Source organism: Trichosurus vulpecula, chromosome 3 (genome assembly GCF_011100635.1).
Source record: "Trichosurus vulpecula isolate mTriVul1 chromosome 3, mTriVul1.pri, whole genome shotgun sequence".
NCBI lineage: Eukaryota > Metazoa > Chordata > Mammalia > Diprotodontia > Phalangeridae > Trichosurus > Trichosurus vulpecula.
Genome location: NC_050575.1, coordinates 98,246,065 through 98,267,290, shown reverse-complemented (window position 1 = coordinate 98,267,290; position 21,226 = coordinate 98,246,065). Strand labels below are relative to the sequence as shown.

At 44.1% G+C, this 21,226-nt stretch overlaps 1 protein-coding gene across 1 annotated transcript in view; it reads right to left on the bottom strand.

Annotated features, from left to right (window-relative positions):
- Positions 1–21,226, bottom strand: part of FLT4 (fms related receptor tyrosine kinase 4) — a 104,585-nt gene that overhangs the window by 47,969 nt on the left and 35,390 nt on the right. Inside the window, exons 2-6 of the mRNA XM_036750870.1 lie at positions 15,084–15,180; positions 9,023–9,282; positions 5,133–5,242; positions 4,748–4,910; positions 4,083–4,222 (exon numbers count right to left, since the gene is read on the bottom strand). Of these exons, the coding sequence (XP_036606765.1) occupies positions 4,083–4,222; positions 4,748–4,910; positions 5,133–5,242; positions 9,023–9,282; positions 15,084–15,180 (770 nt within the window). The remainder of the gene's footprint in view (positions 1–4,082; positions 4,223–4,747; positions 4,911–5,132; positions 5,243–9,022; positions 9,283–15,083; positions 15,181–21,226) is intronic.

Here is a 21,226-nt window from a genome sequence, read left to right as displayed (position 1 = left end):
CTACAAAAAACAGCTTTCTTTTTCTTTTTTTGTTATGTAGGGAACCAGAGGAAAAACCAAAAAGAGATAGAATGGTTACTGACTGGGGTGGATGATGAAAGTGAATGACCAGAAGGCAGAACTACTTAACGCTTATTGTGATTTTCTTTTGTTTTACTAAGAAAAAGATTTTCTGATTGGAAAGAATAGAATTTTTTTATTTGTCGCTTGACTCTATTTTTGCTGTTGTTAATATATTTATTTAACATTTTATTTTTTCTCCGATGACATGTTAAAACAACTTTTAACATTCATTTTAAAAAATTTTGAGTTCCAAATTCTCTCCTTCCTTCTCTTCCACCTTCATTGAGGAGGCAAGGAGAGGAGGAGAGGAGAGAAGAAAAGAAAAAAGGAGAGGAGAGGAGTGTAGAGGAGAGGAGAGGAGAGCAATACATTTGTAGTCATGCAAAACGTTTCCATATTAGTTATATTGTGAAAGAAAACACAGACCAAAAAAAACCAAGAAAAATAAAGTAAAAAAATGTATGCTTTGATCTGAATTCAGATTCTATCAATTGAAAGAATAGATTTTCAAAAAGGTTTATGGGCAGGTAAATCTCAAGAAAAGTGAGGAAATGGTAAAAGAGCTTCTAGTTATCCTTAATTAGTTCAAGTCATTAGGCCTGAACCAACTGTATCCTATGGTATTGAAAGAGCTGAGCCACTGTAAGTGATCCATGAAAAATCATGGAGAAGGAGAGAGGATCAGAGATGGTGGGCACATGTCATACATATTTAAATTTTTAAAAACTATATATATCTATATATCTATATATATATAGATATATATATACACATATATTACAAAGGGAAGAGGATATAGGCTTTAAAATATAGTTTTGATGTTATTAAGGGGATGACTTGTAATTATTTAGAAAGGGAAGAAATAATCACCAAAATTGGTATGAGTTTATCAAGAACAGATTCAGGAAGAACCTCATTTCCTTTTTTGATATAATTATTTGGTTGGTAGATCAAGGAAGCATCACAAACATAATATGCTTGAATTTTAATAAGACATTTGTAAAAAGTTTCTGTGGAATGATGAAAAATTGAAAGGCACCATGGAACTGGTGGGGTCCATAAGGATAAAGAAGGAGGGGAGATGTCATGATGGCGCTTCAAGGAATCAAGATAAGCACCTCTGACATCTCACTAAGTTCAAAGGAGAACATTCATTTTCAACCTTCGGTGCCTTGGTAACTTTCCTTAGTTTTTCAATTTTTCTAGCTGTTCTACTTTGTTGGCCACAGTAAAAAGCTAAGAAATCCACTCTAGGGGGCTGTTTACTGCTTAAGGGATGGGGAGGAGGAGAAGGAAGAGTAGGAGAGGAGAGGAATGCCAGGACAGAGGACACTGGGAAGAAATGTCCTGTCCCCCAGAGAGATTAGGAGGATTGGGGGTTGGGAAGGAGTAATTGGTGATGGATGTCCGCAACAGAGAGAAGAGCTGGGTGTCATATCCTGGGCTTAGAGGAGGGAAGAATATCAGTGCTGGGAATCCAAAGACAAAATTGAAAGTCTGCCTTTAAGGAGATTCTGTTTTCTCAGTTCTCACACCATGTCTGCAGCCTGAGATGCTTAACCCTAGCTCTAGGCCTCAGTCATCCAGGAAAGCACCAGGATCTTTACAGAATGAGTCAGGGAGTGGGTCCTGGACAGAACAGAGATGATGGAGGCAATCCTTATAGGCTCCCTGGGAGCTACACTGGCCTGGGGGTTGGAGATGGGCAAGATGGAGGTCTCAGGTCTACAAAGGCAGAGATAGTGGCAACACAGAAAAGGAGGACGCTGGTGGGCAGAGGAGAGTCTTTCAGTACTGAGTGGGGGGAAAGCGAGAGAGAACAAGAGTTAGAGAGAGAGTTAGAGAGAGAGAGACAGAGAGAGAGAGAGAGACAGAGAGACAGAGAGAGAGAGACAGAGAGAGACAGAGAGAGACAGAGAGACAGAGAGAGAGAGAGAGAGAGAGAGAGAGTGAGAGAGAGAGAGAGAGACAGACAGACACAGAGAGACAGTGAAAGAGACAGACAGAGAAACAGAGACAGAGAGAGACAGAAAAAGTGAGACACACAGAGACAGAGAGACTGGGACAGAAAGAGACAGAGAGACAGAGAGGGAGACATAGAGACAGGGGGACAGAGAGACAGAGACATAGAAAGAGACAGAGAAAGAGAGACAGAAAGAGACAGAGAGGAAGACACACACACAGAGACATACAGAGAGGGACAGACAGAGACATAGAAACAGAGAGACAGAGAGACAGAGGTAGAGATAGCGCTGAGTCAGAGGGAAGGGGGGGGGGCAGTGTGGTCTAATGGAAAGAGCTGTGGCCCTAGAATTAGAAGGTTCAAATATCACCTCTGGTGCCTACCACCTGTGCAATCTTGGGTAAAGTACTTTGTCTCCTTGTTCTCATCTGTAAAATGAGGAGGTTGGACAATATGGCATGGGAGGCTTCTTCTAGCTCTAGCACAGACTTTATGAACAGTCAGCAGGAGATGAGTGGGACATCGAAGCAGAATGCCCGGTTGGCACTGCTGAGAAAACCCGTTTCAGCTTTCTATGTAACAAGATGTTTAACAGACATGATGGGATGGGGGCCATGCCAGGAGAATAATCACAAAAAACACTTCTCATGGATTGAAGGATCTCTTTTGAAAAGGAACCTGACCATGAAGAACAGCAGCATGGATGAATGGATAGGGAAGCAGACTTGGGTCAAGAAGACCCATGTTCATATCCTGCCTCTGATGCTTACCAGTTGGCTCTGGACAAGTAATTTGACCTTTCTGTGCCTTGGTTTCCTTCTCTGTAAAAGAAAGGGTCCAGACTCGCTTGCTCTAAGGTCTCTTTCAGATCTAAGGCTATGATTCCATGGTGAGTGCTAAAACGATGGTGGTGCCAACTAGCACACTGAGTGTTGGTTGGCACGGGATAGGCTATTTCTAGAGTTCTATAATATGAGAGGCAGTTTTTTGGTTTGTTTTAGAATGTTTCATCAGTAAGGGAGCGAGTAATGGAGTTAGCCTTCCTTGATGAAGGCACAAGGTACGCTGCTAAGTCTGAGCCTCTTCCCTGACCCTGTTTCTTTACCTGTAAAATAAGCATATTAATCATTGCCCTAGCAAGACTGTTGTGATGGTGAAATGACATAATAGATAGGTAAGCATTTTGTAACCACAAAGTATGATAGAAATGTAAGGAACCTTTATTGTTTTTCATTAATTTGGGGGAAGTATGGACCTATGATTTCATTGGTATAAAATACTCCCAATGAGGAAATTTCTTTTTACCAATGTGAACTGGTGCTTACTCTGCAACTTATAGCCATAGACTATAGAGAGTTGGTTTGGGGCAAAGAGAGAGTGACTTGGCTAGGACCACACTGCCAGTATGTGTCTGAGGCAGAACTGGAAATCAGGTCTTCCTGACTCTCTTCTCTATCTTCTATTCACCTTGGCCTTCATGATTAGTCATTAGTTATCGTATTAATTATAGAAACATAGGTGTATCAGAAAATATTTAATATGCTATCAATTATTAACTAACCCAATATGGGTTATACCCAATGGACATAGTCATGATTATATCAGTTATATTAGCATGAATATAGTTCTATTAATTATTATTACTATAACTTGAGAAATTAGCATTTGGGCTTTCCTCTGAAGAGCAAATGTTTAATTTTAGTCTCTTTTGCCTCCTGAGACCCAGTGTTATGATCCGTGTGAAACTCTGGGTTACTCTAAAGAGCAAGGTATTAGTGGACATGGGCTGATCTGAAGGACTTGAACAAAGAGAATTCCCAGATGATGGATGTTCCTTACCAAAGGGAAGGCAGGAGGGGCATAGAAGGTGCAGAGGGAGGGGCTGGCCAGGACCCATGGTGGGAGGGGGAGAGGTATGGTTGTGATAGAGCCATGGGGAGCAGAGCCCTATCCATTCCATGGAGACATACCAAGGAAGGGCCAGCCCACTTTGAAGAAGGATAAGCAAGGGGGTCCCATGGGGCCATGGAAAGTTGACAGGAAGAGGGGGGCTAACCTGCTTCCCAGGATAATCCCACTGGAAGGTGACTCCTGAGTTGAACTCGGCCCACACAGTACAGTTCAGGACCAGCTTCTCCCCAACCAGCAGCTCCAAGGCCTTCTTGGGATACAGCTGAATGTCATATAGCTCATTCCCTGGGGGACAGAGGCAAACACATAACACAACACAGTAACACAGAGCATGCACGACACCACACACACACTCAATAGCATAAAACATATACCAACACAGTAGATTCAGTAATATAGCAAAGTAATGGAGCACAGAACGACTCTCACAACAGATAGCACACTTGACAGACATAGCAGATAGAGAGAAAGATGCATGTATACACACACACAGCAATATGCATGAATGTTCACACACACAGACACACGCATATACAAAAATGGCTTCAAAACCCTAGCTCAGGTCCTAATCCCTCCTCTTCCCTGCCAGCCCCCTATCCAATACCACCAGTGCCAGGGCTGTGAGCCCCAGCAGAATTGAAGAAGATATCTCCCTTCCTGGTCTCCGGAATGGGGAAGGGTTTCATGGTTCTCATTCTGGTGGTACCTCATAAACAAGGGCTTAGGGCCAAGGCTGGAGCGAGTCCCTCTGGGAGGGACATAAAGGGGAATACCGTATGGTCTGGCAGGAGCAGGCTGCTCCCATCATACCAGTGATATGGATGATGAAGAAGTTGGAACGGAAGGTTCGGTCCCGGATGATGGTCTCACACTGGAGGAACAAGGTGTCTCCGAGGAGTGGCGTGGGCACCAGCATTCCCCTCCTGTCATCCCACACGATCTCTTGTCCGTCTGGCCGGATCACCCTGATTTGCTAGGGGTGGGGCGGATGGTCAGGGGCTGGATGCCTCTCCCCTCCCCACCATAACTGAGGGGCAGCTGGAGCCAGGGCCCCTTCTCCAGGAATGGTCACTAGATACCTCCAGCTCTGATTCACTGGGATAGGAAACCCTGGGCACAGAGGAGGTATTTGGAGCAGGTCAGGGGATACAGGGGGTGGTGGTGAGACAGGAAGAAAGGGACTGGTGATTCATACCGAATGCAGAGTGACGTTGAGGTCCGGGATGGACACCAGGCAGGGTACCCACATATGGTCCTTGCTGACCAGGAGAGTGTCTGGCCTGTTGATGAAGGGCTGCTCGAAGTCTGAGGCCAAGGACAGCCATCCGCCGAGGAAGAGGGAGAGAGGAGAAAGGAAGAAGTGGAGAGAAAAGAAAGAAGTGGAAGAGGGAAAGGAGAGAAGGTTGAGGAGGAAGGTAAAGGAGGAGAGGCAGAAAGAGAGGAATGAGGGAGAAATAAGGAGAAAGATGGGTATGAAACAGAAGGAGAAGTAGAATTTAACAGGATAGAGGAAGGAAAGGAAGAAGAGGAGGCAGAAGAGGGAGAAGGAAGGAAGAAGAAAAAGAGGAAGGATAGGAAGGAGGAAGAGGAAGAAGAAAGAGGAAAAACAAGACTGAGTGGCTGGATGGATGAGTAATGAGCCAGGGAGGGAGTCCAGGGCAGGGATAACATGCCAAACCTCAGGTCATATTCCCATGTTCAGATCCCCATCAGCTATGGGCCTTCATGGGCGTACCTGGGTTTTCAGACCTGCTTTCTCCAGGTGAGATCTGCCTTGCTATAGCCTAAGCTTCACTTCTGTACTGACATAGGGAGGTTGGAGTTCCCTGGTTTGCTATGACAGCTACAGGATAAATACTATAGTAACCAGGATTGTTTTCATTTTATACTGATACAACATTATTAGGTTAGCACTGTGCTATTACAGATTAGATGAAAGGAGAAAGAAATGGAGCTGATATTGGGATAGGACCACTTATGCTACAGACTGCCTGACAAGACAGCAGATGTGGATGATGTTTTCCTAAAAGCAGGTTACAGACCTGGCATGGCAGCAAGACATAACTGTGATGGGGGACTTAAAATACTCAGACATCTGTTGAAAGTCTAAGAAATTCCTGCCATGATGAAAAGTTCATGTCCAAGAAAGCAGATGAAGAGAAAAGGAGGAAGTCCTACTCTGGACATTCTTCTGATTAACAAAAAGACACTGGCTTGTGAAATAGAAGAACTTGGGAGAAAGTGATCATGATATCCTAGCATTATCATGATGAAGAAAGAGAATACAATATTCTTCCTTTAAAAAAGATTTCAAAAAGTTCCGAGAAAAACTAGTTTATGAGCCTTTGGATTAATTTTTAAAGAATTGATGGTTCATAAGAGATTAAAGATTTTGGAAAGTGTAATTCTGAAGACACAATCATAAATTTTCCAGAAGAGGCAGAACATGGGGAAGGGTATAGAGGGATCACATAACTTAGGATATATGCAAAGGGAGAGGGAAAGTAGGGGCATATATATAAAGATGAATGCAAAATATTGGCATAGGAATGTCAGATTAGCAAGTCCCAGAATGAACTCAACCTTGTGAAAAATGCTAAAAATAAAACAAAAAAGTCTTTAAAAACTGTTGTGACTAATGTGGAAATATGCTTACATGATTGCACATGTATAACCTAGATCAGATTGCTTGCCATCTTGAGGTGGGGGGATGGGAGGAAAGGAAAGAGAAAAAAATTTGAAACTCAAAATCTTTTAAAAAAAGAATGTTGAAAGCTACATGTAATTGGAAAAAATGCTATTTACCAATAAATAACAAAAATTAAAAAAAAACTTTGTTGGTCTTTGAAAGACTTACAACCTCTGATCGAGCAAGCCTAATAACTAAGCATCACCCTTCTCATTTCTTGACTGAAATCTGATGGACTAAAGGTGCAGAATGAGATTTGCACTGTTGAATTAAGTTAATTTATGGATTTGTTTTCACTATGCCAATTTGTTACAAGATAAGGGTTTTTAATTTTTTGGATGGGAAGAAGTTTTTTTGAGAAAAGATTAGTAACAGTGACAGTCACTTATAAAAAGCATCAGTGAAGCATTTTTTAAAATGCACAACAGAAAAAAGAGAATGAGATAGCTTTGAAATGGTTGGATTTAATAGTTTAAATAAGTTACATGTAATAGAGATTAATATTTTTATATACAACACTCTTTTCTTATCCTCTGTATGAGGAAATGTTCATGTTACTGGTGTTTGTCAAGACTGGAATAACAAAAAATGAAAATAAATTTAAATAAGAAGTGAAAAAAAAGAAAAGAAATCATAGAGAATGAGAGAAGTAATATGGGACTGGCAACAACTGGATGCTATCTCAATTTTTGGAAAAAGGGTGAAAAAAGGGTCTGGAAGTTATGAAAAAGGGAGGTCGATGTAAAAATCTTAAAAAAATTCCAGAAAGAGTTATCAAATGGATGGTCTAGGAGTATTAGAATTCAAGGATCACTGGGAACCAACATGGGTTGAATAATTAAGCTAACCTCATTTAAAAAAAAATTTGTTGAGTCAACAAGCATTTATTGAGCACTTAGTAGGTGCCAGGTACTGTGCTAAGTGCTGGGGATTGGCAAAAGATTAATGGTCTGTTAGATCAGTAAGATAGTAACATACCTGGATTTTAGCAAAGGATTTGAACACTCCTATGGATCAGAGGAGCAAATGTGGCTCGGACGATAGTACAATTAGAGAGATTTGAAGCTGTGCTTATACTCTATCATACCCATCATACAAAAGGATGCCCATCATACAAAAATCCATTCTTGGGAAACACTGTTCCATAGGAAGTTGTCCATTCAAAAATTCTGTCAGATTTTGCCTGTATTTTTCCACCTGGGAGCAACCAAGTTTCTACTGTCATTTGAAGGAAATTTAGGAATAGTTAAGACTGCTCTGCAGAGATAGAGAAAGTTTCCTTCCATCTTCAAGGTCCAGGGAGTTCAGAGGAATGGAGGCTCTAACCAGTGGAGGGGGAGAACCCGGTGGAGAAACCAACTCTTCTCAGGGGCAGGCATGGAAAAGGCCAAGCTTAGGGGACTGAACACTGAGATCTGGAAGTGAGGGAACCCCAAATGGAGCTATTTTCCTCAGTAGACTAGGCTAGACACTGTACCTAAGCTGCGTCCCTGCACCTGCTGACCCACACACTAGTGCCGAGAGCTATCCTGGTCATTAGCACTGAACGATTGGCTGAAGATGACACACAGGACATATGGGGTGAGGGCCATGCTCCCAAGATCTCAAGGAAGGGGCAGTGCTCAGTGCTCATTTGGTGTCCACAGACAAGCGTGGAAAAAAACAGGAGGCCCCCCCTAGCTTTCTTGCCCTGGATTCTGGGCAAGAAGTTGCTTTCATGTTAAGGATCAGGGAAGAGTCTGGAGCAACTGTTACATCCTATCCCATCCCAGCACACAAAGCTCTGGCCTTGCAGCAAACCTTCGGGAAAAGTACTTGTTGTATCATAGACCTAGAGCAAGAGGAGATCTCAGAGACTATCTAGTCTGTCGCCCTCCACCATTTTACAGGTGGTGAAACTGAGACTCTGGGAGGTGAAGTGATCGCTCTTATTAAACACACAGTGTATAGCAGAACCAGTATTTGAACTCAGATTTTGTTACTCTACATTCAACACTCTTTCTGCCGTACCATCTGCTACTCACTCCTTTCCTCCCTATGGCTTCCCTCCCAGCACCTCCCTGATAGTAGAGAGATGCCTGGATTTGGCCCTCGAAGGTCTAAATTCACATCCTGGCTCTGTTGGGTGCTTTAAGCCTCGGTGTCCCTCTTTGTAAAAGGTGAATAATATACTTGTACTGTATACCTCGCAGGGTTTTTTTTTGGGGGGGGGGACAACACCAAATAAACTGTAAAAGTCTATGAAAGGTAAGCTAGCTATAACTCCTAGGTGACCTCAAAGGCCCTTTCAGGTCTGGATGTGACTGCTCCCCTTTCCACCAATTCCGTCAAATCTCTCTCCCTCCTGCCCCTCCTACTGAGGTTAGCACCCAAGGGGGTCCCTGGATGGTTCTCACCTCTCACAAACACATAGGTGCTCACTGCAGTGGTGCCCTCAATCCGGGCCTTGATGTATTTGTAGTAGCACGTATAGGAGCCTGTGTCATTGGCCTGGGTTCTGGTCAGCACTAGCACCTTGCAGTAGGGCCGGGTATCTGTGCCCTCACAGTCTTGTTCAGCTCCAGCCTCTGCTGGTCCCCCAGCTTTGCTCTCCTTGTCACCTTGTCTGGGCTCCTCCCCGCCCCGGGGCCACGTCCACTCCAGGGGGTGCTGTCCTCTGGTAGAGGAAGAGGAGGAAAAGAGAGGAGTTATGGTGTGCCGTGACAGGGACCATCCAGGACCCAACTTCCTTAGGGTGGATCAGATGAAAAGAGCAGGGAAGAAGAAGGGGAGAGACAAGGGACCCTGCCAAAGGGAGTAAGGAAAAGAGAGCCCTGACACTTACCTGAGGAGACCAGAGGCCTAAGCCATGGTTGGCAATGCTGCACCTGGCCTGGGTGCCCTGCTCTGGTAGACAGGGGAGTCCTTTGTAGAATGTGGGAATGAGAGTATCAAAATTCTTGGGCAGCTCTAGGGCCTTGGAAGGGACCAACTATGCATCTGTATAAAAGTCTTTGGGGATGGAGACTTCTAAGCCAGATGGATGGGGAGTAGGGACTCCAGAAAAGCAACACTTGTCAAATTGTTAACAAATTGGCTCTCCTGGACCAGGCCAATGGACACGACGTTGGGACCAGGGGTGGTCTGTGAGATCCTAAGTAAGATATTTTTCCCTCCTCTCTTGGCTTTCTGACTCCCTGGTGATGGAGAAGCCTGGCTTCTCCAGCAAGGTTCCTAATAGCTGGTGTTAGGGCCTGAGTACCCATTCACTTGAGCTCTGGGTGGCAAAGCTTTCTTCATGTAGAAAAGAAACAACTGAAATGCAGAGAGTAAGCCTAGGTGCCTTCTGAGAGACAGGCAACATTTTGTACATCCAAAGGTTCCCTCTCTCCACCCCACCTCCTATTAGTAGTTGTGTAGTCCTGTATCTCCCCCACTGGGACTACGAGGTGGTAGAGAAACATCGTACGGTGTATTTCTCTAAGGGAGGGTGCTAATTAGCAAAATTAGCTAGGGTAAAAAAGGAGGGGATGGGGACTGGGAGGGGAGAGGGGTTCAGAGAAGAAGCTAAGAGTTATCCAAAAGTAGAAAGGCCTGCCTTGAGAGATAATGGGTTCCCCCCTCACTTGAAGCTTTCTAGGTTAGTTGACCACTTGACAAGTATGTTATAGATGGAATTTTTGGCCATTAAGGCTCCTTGTGACTGAAATCTTGTGAAGGACATTTAGGTCAAGCATTATTGGAAGTGAAGTAAACTAAGGAAGGGACCTAAGAGGCCACCTAGCACAGCCTTCATTTTATAGAGGACCCTGGGGCCTAAAGAGGCTCATGCCCACAGGCAGTAAGTGGCAAAACTGGAATATGAACCCAAGACTCTTTCCAGTGCGCTACTCGTCTTCCAATAGGAGAGAAGATCCAAGAAGATCGCTTATTTCCCTGACTCCTTAACCTTGGCTATTCTATAGCTTTCTCAAGTTTGTTGGTAAAACCCTGAGAAACTCCAAACAATCAACCAAACATTTATTAAGCACCTACTATATGCTAGGCATTGTGCTAAACTCTGAGATAAAAAAGGCAAAAGTTAGTCCCTGCCCTCAAGGAGTTCACAATCTGGGCTGTGATTTTTCCGGGCCTGGGCACAGGCAAAGGTGGAAGCAGGAGGAGGGAGGCTGAACAAGGTAGAGAAAGCTGGGAGGCCAGGAGTCTTATTCCAAAGGCAACAAGGAAGAGGAAAACCTATCGGTATGAGTAAAAGTAGGTGGTTACTTCAAGAAAACAAGATGGCCATTCACTGGGGCTAGAGAAGGCAAGAGAGTGCCTAGGGATGGACATCCCAAGAAAGCAGGCAGGAGGAAGATTTGAAGAGAGGATTTCACTTTGATCTTGTCTTTGCATTCCAAGCCTTATATAATTTTAGGCCCTACCCAATCTGAGAGAATCGTACCTTTTCATATTTACCAATCAACAAACACTTATTAAGGCCTGACTTTATGCCGGGCATTGTCCTAGGCACTGGAGAGACAGAGACAAAAGTGGAATGCTCCCTACCCTCAAGGAGGTTACATTTTATCAGGGAACAAACAGTATGTACATACATAAAGGTACACAGAACAAATTTGAAATAAATTAGATAGTTTAAAGAGGGGGTCAACTAGCATCTGGGGAGATCAGGAAAGGTTTCGTGTAGAAGGTGGGGCAATTTGGAAGGAAAGAAGCGATTCTACGAGTCAAAGGTGAGGAGGAAGTGCTGCCCAGGTGGGGACCACCACTGCCGAGGCAGGAGATGGGCTGGCATGTGTGAGGACAGTACGAAGGCCAGTTTGGCTGGACTAGAGAAGGCAAGAAGGGAAGTAACGTACACAATAAGCCTAGAAAGGTAGGTTGGAGCCAAGTCATGAAGGGCTTTAAAAGTCAGACGATGACATGTTGTATACCACTCCTCATTGCACACTAAATTGGACCACCCTCTGTTCCCTGAAATTTCCCACCTCAGTGTCTTTGCTCACATGCCTTACGTCTTTTCCTAACCTGGCGTTTAAAGCCCAATTTAAATGACCCTTCCTCCATGAAACTTTTCCCAATCCTTCTTGTTAGTAACCGTCTTCCCCCACGATTGCATATGATGTGTCATTGTACTCTCTGAAGTACTTATAGGTTTATTTGGACCAGACTCATGATTTCATTGGTATAAGGAAATTCCCAGGAAGGAAATTCTCCTATGTAGATTGGCCCCTTTCCTGTAGCATATAATTTTAGAGAGTTGCCTGGGGAAATGGGGGGATAAGTGACGCCCAGGGTCGCACAGCCGGTGCGTGTCAGAGGTAGCACCTGGGTCCAGTCTAAGGTTTTTTCTTTATCCACTAGAAGATGCCATCTGCTTATGATGTAACATTATGTTTTATTGTGATCTGTGTTTACATCTCATCTCCCCCACTAAATATTATTGGGTGGATAGGTAGGACCATGTTTTACCTAAACTTTATACATCCCCCAGCAATCTATGTTTCCTGCAACATACTATTCTACACCCAGTAGGTGCTTAATAAATGTTTACAGAATTGTAATTTATATTGTATTTGTCTATGTCTATGGCATATCCTCCCAATGAGCTCCCTGTGGACAGAGACCATATATTCATTATCTTTTGTCTCTCCCAGTCTAGTGCCCAGAATAGGTTCTAAACATGGTCAGTGCTCAATTAATATTTGCTGAACAAATGATTCATTGGGGGAAGGAATTTCTTTCTGAAAGATATCTTCCCATGAAGAATCAATCAATCAATCAATCTACAGCATTGAGTAAGTGCCAATATGTGCCAGGCACTATGCCAGGTTCTGGAGATACAAAGACAGATAGTAAACGGTCTCTGTCCCCAAGGAGCTTACATTTTATGAGGGGAAGGGAGGTGAGTGGGAATCACATGTATGTATATGGTTCTATACAAAATAAATAAAAGATATTTTGGGGAAAAAAAGGCACCAGCAGCTGGCGGGGGGGGTCAGGAAAGGCCTTGTGTAGAATTGAGGGGAGAATGGATTGAAAAGGACACTGAATTATAGGTAGCAGAGGAATGCTTCAGGATGACAGGGAATCTATGAGCAGGAGGTTGGTGAGGTTTTACTAAAGGGCATCTAAGAATCTTACCCCCAAGGCTTTCACTACCTCAGAGGGAAGGGACGCCCCTCCCCCTTAAGAACAGAGAGCAACAGAATAATCCCTAAGAAACATACAGCTCCTGTCTAGCCTCGTGCCTGAATAAGTTTCTAAAATTAGAGATCTCTTGTTAGGTTACATTTGATAGTCTATCAGCTCACTGAGGGCAGAGATTGGTTTCATTTACCTCTGCATCCCTGGCACCTAATAAATGCTGGTTGAACGTGGGATGAAAATTGAAGAAAGATGATCTATTCTGTCTCCAGAGGGATGGCTCACAGCACACTGAAATGCAGCCCAGAGGAGGATCAGCTAGTGAAATGATGGACTGTTAGACCTGTAATATCCCTGAACATCTCAGAGAAGGCAAAGCAGGGATTTATTAAACTTTGTGTTCTTTGTTGCTGTTTAGGCATGCCTAACTCTGCCTGACCCCATTTGGATTTTATTGGCAGAGATACTGGATTGGTTTGCCATTTCCTTCTCCAGCTCATTTTACAAATGAGGAAACTGAGGCAACCAGGGTTAAGTGACTTGTCCAGGGTCACATAGCTAGTAAGTGTCTGAGGCGAGATTTGAACTCAGGAAGATGAGTCTTCCTGACTCCAGACCCAGCGCTCTGTGTGCTATGGTACCATGGAGCTGTGTTGTTTAACTACACTTTAATCCCCTCCACATATTCTCCACACATTCTTGCAGTTCCTCTCACACGTCGCCCATCTTTGAGCCTTTTCACTGGCTGTCCCCTATGCCTGGAACTCTCTCCTTCTTCTCCACCTCCCAGTTTCAAGTTTCAAATCAAGTCCCACCTTCTGCGAGAAGCCTTTCCCAATCCCCCTTCATGCCAATGCTTCCCCTCTATCATCTCCAGTTTATCCTGTATATATACCTCATTTATATACAGTCATTTGCATGTTTCTGCCCCATTACAGCACGAGCTCCTTGAGGGCAGGGACTGTATTTTTGCCTTGCTTTGTATCCCCACCACTTAGCACAGTGCCTGGCACATGGTAAATGTTTAATAAAGGGTAGTTGATGGGGCCATCTACTCTCCTTGGGAGGTCTGGCTGGTCCTTATGTTAAAACCCTTAGACCAGAAGTTCTTAACCTGGGTTCTACAGACCCTCAAGGGGCACTTGGATATTTCAGGGGCAAATCACTCAGCCTCAGTTTCCACATATATAAAACAAGGGGCTGGGTTTGATGGCTTCTGAGGTCCCTTCCAGGTCTAGACCTACGATCCCACAATTATGCGACAAAGTGGCAAAAATAGCTGTGGGTAGGGAGCAGTTGGTCCAGCCTCTAAATAACTTCCAGATAGGGGTTGGGAGGGAGTAAGAAAGATAGGTCTGGATACAGGGACACAGGCCATGGCAACTGTGAAGGAAGCAAGGGTGGAGAACCTGTGGCCTCGAGGCCACATGTGGCCTTCTAGGTCCTTGAGTGCGGCCCTTTGACTGAATCCCAACAAATCCCCACCTCTGGTTAGCTTAGGGTCACAGATCACAGATTTAGAGCTGGAAGAGACCACAGAGGTCCATCCAGTCCAATTCTTCATTTTACTGATGAATAATTGAGATCGGCAGCAAGTGCCAGAGCTAGGATTTGAACCCCTGCTATCTGATTCCAAAGCCAGCTAGCTGTCTTTTCCCTGAACCATGTCATAATCCTCACCCTCAGTGCCTGCCTACATTAGTTTGTGTGAGAAAGAAGTCTGTCTGGAGGGACAGAAGATCCTAGAGACTTCTAGCCTGTGCAGCAGAAAGCTCATCAATGCAGCCAGGTTGGGAGCTCAGGAGGGGCTTAGAGAGCCCAGCTCCATTTCCTTTCCATGAGCTCCAGAGGTATCATTTCTATGAGTATCTGGAGGATTCAAGTAACTTTACAACTTTCTCTCTCTCTTAGTTTCGGCTCAGTTTGTTTCTCCTTAACAGAAGTAGCTTTGGTTATGTGTAGGGGAAAGGGACACCCTGGGAACCTTCACCTCATCCAGCAGGGGGGCAGGGATGGGGACAGGGATCAGTAAGTGGGTGGCTGGCTAAGTGGGAGCCATTTCCCTGGAAGACAAGAGGATGGGGTATTTCTCTGAGATAGCCTGAGGCGCTGAGACATGCTCCCTTCTGGAGCCCAGGAGGTCCAGATGCTCTTCTCTGCCTTAGGCCACACCAACATTAATCTCTCCATGGAAGCTCAATCCTGGGATTCCCCTTCCCCATGCCTCAAGATTCCCAGCTACCTTTCCCTCAGTGAGATCCAGCCTTCCTGATTCATAAAGAGAGGAAGTGGTCAGGATGACTGGGCCTGAGCTAACGGGAGAGTCTTTACCTGCAGGTGATGGCCAGGGTATCCTGAACGTCAATCACGTACTCTTCTTCTGTGATGTTCAGGGTTGGAGGAGTCATAGAATAGGTGCTGACAAGGCCTGGGGATGAGGGATGCAGGAGGTAGAGAAAAGGAAAAAGGGAAAGTCAGTTTGAGGCTCAGATTGGGAGATCATAACTTCATGGAATTTAGATCGGGAAGAACCTAGAAGATCATTTAGTCCAGAGACGTCAAATATGTAGCCCACTTACAACATTCTCAAGTGTGGCCCAAACCAGATTAAAATGTAATTGGTAAATATTTAACAAAGTAAATAAAAATACAATAAAATATTGATAATATGTGGACTACAGACATCCTTGCCTATGATTTACTGGCCACTGTTCCTGAGTTTGACACCACTGATATAGTCTAATTCCCTAATTTTGCAGGGGCAGCAGGGCTTGGTCAGGACTCTGTGATTTCATTAGTGTAGGGTCTCTCTCCAGCCTCACCCATGGATGCAGATCTGAAAATCATCATCTTAAAGAGTTGCCTGGGACATGAAAGGTTAAGGGACTTGCCAGCGTCACTCAGCCATTATATGCTAAAGGCAGGACCTGAACCCAGATCTTTCCTGACTTTAAGATAAGTTCTATTAACTTTATGACACTATCTCTCCCCTAACTGAATGAATGAAACTATGGGTCTGAGAGCTCAAGTGACATGCCCAAAGTCACACAGGTAATAAGTAGTAACACTGGAATCTGAACCCACAGAGGGAACCCCAAGTGTCTGGGCAGTATCACGTTTTTTTTGAGGTAATTGGGATTAAGTGACTTGCCCAGGGTCACACTGCTATTAAGTGTCTGAGGCCACATTTGAACTCCTGACTCCAGTCCGGCACTCTATCCATTGTGCCACCTAGCTGCCCCTATTATCGACTTTTCCCAAAGAGGCTTCTGGCTGGTTGCTTCAGTGTTTGGAGGACATTTAACGCTAAGGAAGTAAAGCCTCACTCCACATAAAGGTAATGAGGATGATAGGGCCATTAAAGCATTTCCATGTTCTATATGCTTTGACCTTCACAATAATTCTGTGAGGTGGGTGGGTGCCATGATCATTTCCACTTTACAGATGAGAAGACAGGGCAAAAGAGGGGCTTGTCCAAGGTTATCCAGTGTCTGAGCCTGAATTCAAACCCAAGTATTTCTGACTCACAAGTTCAGGCCTCTGTGTACTTCTCACTGACTCTCAGACTGACTGAGAACCCAGTCACAAGCTGACCCCACACTCCAGTGACAAGATGGACCCCGGGGATGCAGGTGCATGCTGACCTCCAGACATCCCCCTGCCTCCCCTGGAGCTCAGTATGTAGAGATAATGGAGATGAAGATGAGTGGCTGACATGTATGAGAAGAAGCAGATCTGCCTATGCCTTTGCTATGCAGCCCTGAGGGAGGATGGGAGCAGGCCTATGGAGCGCAGGAATGGGGCAAGTGTCATTTCTCAGTGACACTCCCAAGGCAGCAGGTACTGATGGATAGACATCAACACGTCACAATAGTGACATATGGAATCATGCTGTTGTTAGCCTCAGTTACCACCATCAGAAAGATATAGCCATCATCTCACCGGGCCATCTGACCACTGCATTTGTTCCCTGATGTGCTCCTCAATCCCCACACTCATAATGACAGAATTAGGCTTTCAGAGTTGGATGGAAACTTTCTAGTTCATCTTCTCATTTTTTTCTTTCTCCCTCCCTCCCTCCTTCCTTCCTCCCTTCTTTCCTTCCCTCCTTCCTTCCTTCCCTCCTCCCTTCCCTTCCTCCTTCCTTCCTTCTTTCCTTCCCTCCTTCCTTCCTTCTTCCCTCCCTCCCCTTCCTTCCTTCTTTCCTTCCTCCCTCCCTCCTTCCTTCCCTCCTTCCTTCCTTCCTCCCTTCCTTCCTTCTTTTCTTTCTTCCTTCTCTCCCTCACTCCTTTCATCTCTCCCCTCTTCATTCCCTCTCTCCCTTCCTCCTCTCTCCCTTTCTTCCTTCCTTCCCTTCTATTCCTGTCCCTATCTCACCTCTCTTCCCTTCCTCTCTCCCTTTCTGTAATCTGTGTTCCATCCCACCACTCTACTGAAGCATTCTTCAAAGTTACTACTGAGCTCTTAAAGCCTTAGTCTGACGGTCTTTTCTCATTCCTCATTCTTGTTTACCTCTGCAACTTTTGATACTGTTGACTACCCCCTACGCGATTCTCTTCCTTTATTTAGCTTCTGTGACACTGCTTTCTTCTCCTACACCTCCTTCTTCTTTGACCATGCTTGGTCTCTTTTGCTGATTATTTATCCTCTTGCATGAGCAATACCCAAGGCTCTCTTCTACGAGCCCTTCTCTTTTCTCTAGATGTGTCCTTTGGCCATTATTCCTTCCCATGGTTTCTACCATTACCTCTTTGGAGATGACTCTAAAGTCTGTAAGTCTAACCTCAATTTCCCCGGGGCTCCAATTCGCCATCTACACCTGGATCTACATCTGCACCTCAAGCTCATTATAAACTCATGTTCTTTGCTCCAAACCTGTCCTTCCTCCTAGTTTTCCTACTGCTGTTCATGGTACCAATAACCTTCCAATCCCTCAAGTTCAAGACCTTGGGTTCTCTTTGATTCCTCTCTCTCCTTTGCGTTCCACATCCAATCAGTTACCAAGTCCAGTCCACATAATCACCCCCTCTCCTCCACCTGTTCCCTTCTCTCCATTCACATGGCCATACCTACTAATTTAGGGCTTATTACTTCACACCTAGATTACTATGTCTCCCTGCCTCCCAACTCTTTCCTCTTCAATTCATCCAACAAGGAGAATAATCTGCCAAAATAATCTTCCTAAAACACAGGTGGGGCCACGTTGGTCCTCTGAAGAGGAGAAGGAGATTGGCTGGATTGCCTTTGGGAAAGGACACAGTACTTTTAAAGACCCATACCAGCTCCCTGAAACAGAGGCCAATTTTTTTTTTAAATATCAAGTCTTTCAATGATGTTGTATGGATACAAGTAGATGCCACAATCTCTGGAAAATTCAAATCACAACATTTTCATTTTGGGGGTAAAAAACTTTTTCACCCAAAAGTTAATGCAGAAGCAAAGGGTGGAAATGAATAGTTTGTATTTCCCTTGGAACGGAAAAACATTTATTGAGTACTTATTACATGCAGAGCACTATGCTAAGTGCTGGGGATATAAATAGTCAAATGACATAGTCCCTGATCTCAAAGAACTCGCATTCTAATCATGGGGGACAACATGTATATGGAAGGTTAAGCTCAGAAGCAGATAGAAAGGCCTTGTGGCCCAGGGGGTTCAGCAGCAAAGGCAGATGTTAAGGTCCAGTGGTCCTTAAGATCTGGTGGGGAGATGGTTAAGTATAGTGGTCCTTCCTTCTCATGAGCAGGATTGTAGTTGGTGATACCCCCTCCCCCCCAGCAAATTTGGGTGGGAGGAATAGCATAGAAAATATCATCAAAGAAATGTATTACCAGAAAAGGAGGTGAGGCAGCTCCATCACAAGGGTGAGGGAAAGCCAGTGGATGACAGTGTACTTCATTGGATTCCACACAATATCAAGGGATCTTTCGGAAAGGATTAGCACACTGGGTGGGCCCCCAGTGGCGGATTTATGGGAGGAAATGGACAAGTCACACAGGATGAAAAGGCGTGGATGGATTTCAGTTGGCGCTGGTAGAAGGATGAGATCACGAATTCACTGAAGTACTAAGGCTTCCCTTTGCCTACACAAATACAAACTCCTCAGCCTCACAAACAGGCTCCAATCTACCTTTGCAATCTTATTTCACATACGTCTTCTTTATGTACTTAGCCTAGCTGGACTATTGGCTGTTCTAATCTCATTCTTCAGAACATAGATTTGGAGTTGAAAGAAACCTTAGAAAGTGTGGACAAGTGGCTGTTCTTTACTCACTCAATGCATTCACTCAGGTTTGTTCCCCAAGCCTAGGGGAACTGCCCTTCCATTGCTCTGTCTATTGAAGTTCTCATCTTCCTTCACTGTTCTTGGCAATCTCATCCACTCTCATCTGAGCCTCTATAGCAGAGGTGTCAAACTCCCCAGTATGGGCTTGAACCAAATTAAAATGTAATTGGGGAATATTTAACAAAATAAAGAAAAATACAGTAAAACAAAGAAAACATTACATTTTAAAACTATTTCAATATGCAGCCTACAGGGATCCTTATGTATAGATTAGTGAACTTGTTTCTATTTGAGTTAGAACTAAAAGAGATGTCTCTCTTCTTAAATTTCTTAGAGCACTTTGCTTGGATTGTCTTTGCTTTTTCTTTGTATCCCTAGAACTTGATACAGTGTCTAGAAAAGAGTGAGTGCTTAATAAGTGCTCGTTAATTGACTGACTCTCCTTTGCCCTTATCACTTTCTATCTTGTATTATACTTACTCGAGCACCTGTTATATCCTTCCTATTAGACTGTAAGCCCTCTGAGAGCAGGGGCCATGCATAGGATCTTGCACAGAGTAACTACTTGTTAAGTGTTTGAAATGAATTAGACATCATCCAACCTCCTACCCAGAACAAAATTACCCACTATATTCTCCTTGACAGAGCTGTCTAATTTCTGCTCGAATTCTTCCAGAGACAGAGAACTCACTACTTTACAAAAGCAACCCACTCCATTGTTGAAAAACTTTAATTTGTGGGGAAATTTGTCCTGTAATTAGGAGAAATCTACCCTCCTATAACTTCCCTTCATGGCTTTAGTTCTGCTATTTCAGACCAAACATACTAAAAGAAGTTTCTCTTCCACATGAAGTCATGGTGTTTCCAGGAGAGGAGAAGCTAGGCAGCTTAACGGTATGTTTGGGATCCCCAATTCTTCTCTGATCCTCCCTCTCCTCACCCCACATTCCGCAACCTCAATAGATATTAGTACAAGCACCTAGGTGGTGAGAAACCTGAAGAAATATTGGGCAGCCTTTGACTCAGATATGATTAGCCATGCATCCTGGGCAGATTAATAATAGAAGGAAAAGCAGATGTACAAACATTTATATCATCACTTTTGTGTATGTGTGTGTGTGTGTGTGTGTGTGTGTATGATAGCAGGGAACTGGAAACAAAATAGGTGTCCAAATATTGGGGAACGGTTGAACAAAGTGGGATACGAAGGTCGTAAAAGTCAACTGAGCCTTCAGCAACGCTGAGCATGAAGACTCCAGAGAGACTTTTATGAAGTGATAGAATGAAGTGAGCAGAATCAAGAAAACAATTTATACAATGACTCCAACAGCATTGAAAGACATCAGAAACTTGATCAGCTTGGTGACCAGTGTTGCCTGGATACGATTGTTGATAAAAACCATCTGGGAGAAAGGTGGCAGACCACAGGTGTGAAATGAGCCCCCCCTGGCTTGCTTTGATTAACTGTACTTCTTTGGAACAAGGGAAGATTATTGGGGGTTGGGGTAGGAAGGGGATACAAGCAGGGCTGTGCCAGCGCCAGCTCATATATGCTCTCAGTCATTTCATTTGTGTCCAACTCTTCATGACCCCATTTGGGGTTTTCTCAGCAAAGATACTGGAGTGGTTTGCCATTTCCTTCTCCAGCTCATTTTACAGATGAGGAAACTGAGGCAAACAGGATTAAGTGATTAAGGTCATACTGCTAGTAAGTATCTGAGGACTGATTTCAATTCACAAAGATGAGTCTTCTGGACTCCTCCTGGGCCACCTTGCTGCCCAGACTCTCAAGGGCCAATTGTTAAATTTTCAGTGTGAGCATTTACACTTTGGAAATCAGCAAATGTCACAAATCAGGGTTTGGTTTATTGTTTTGTTGGTAGTCATAATTTAAGAAAGTGACAGGGAAAATGTTAATCATTCAGATTAAGCTTAAAAATATGACACACATACAATTTTTTTTCCAGGGAGGTGGTCGTTAAATATATATGAGCAAACTCCTGGCTATGGGGGTAGTAATATTGGTAAGGGACAGCACTGATTTTTTTTTAAAAAGCATTGAGAATTTTTTTTATAAAAAGGAAATAATGAGAAGAGGTCTGAGATTTGTGCCTGTGCAGTGGGGGGTAGTTTTCTATCTCTATGACCCCATGGCACAGGTGTCACATTGAGAGTGGTCCTCTCTGTG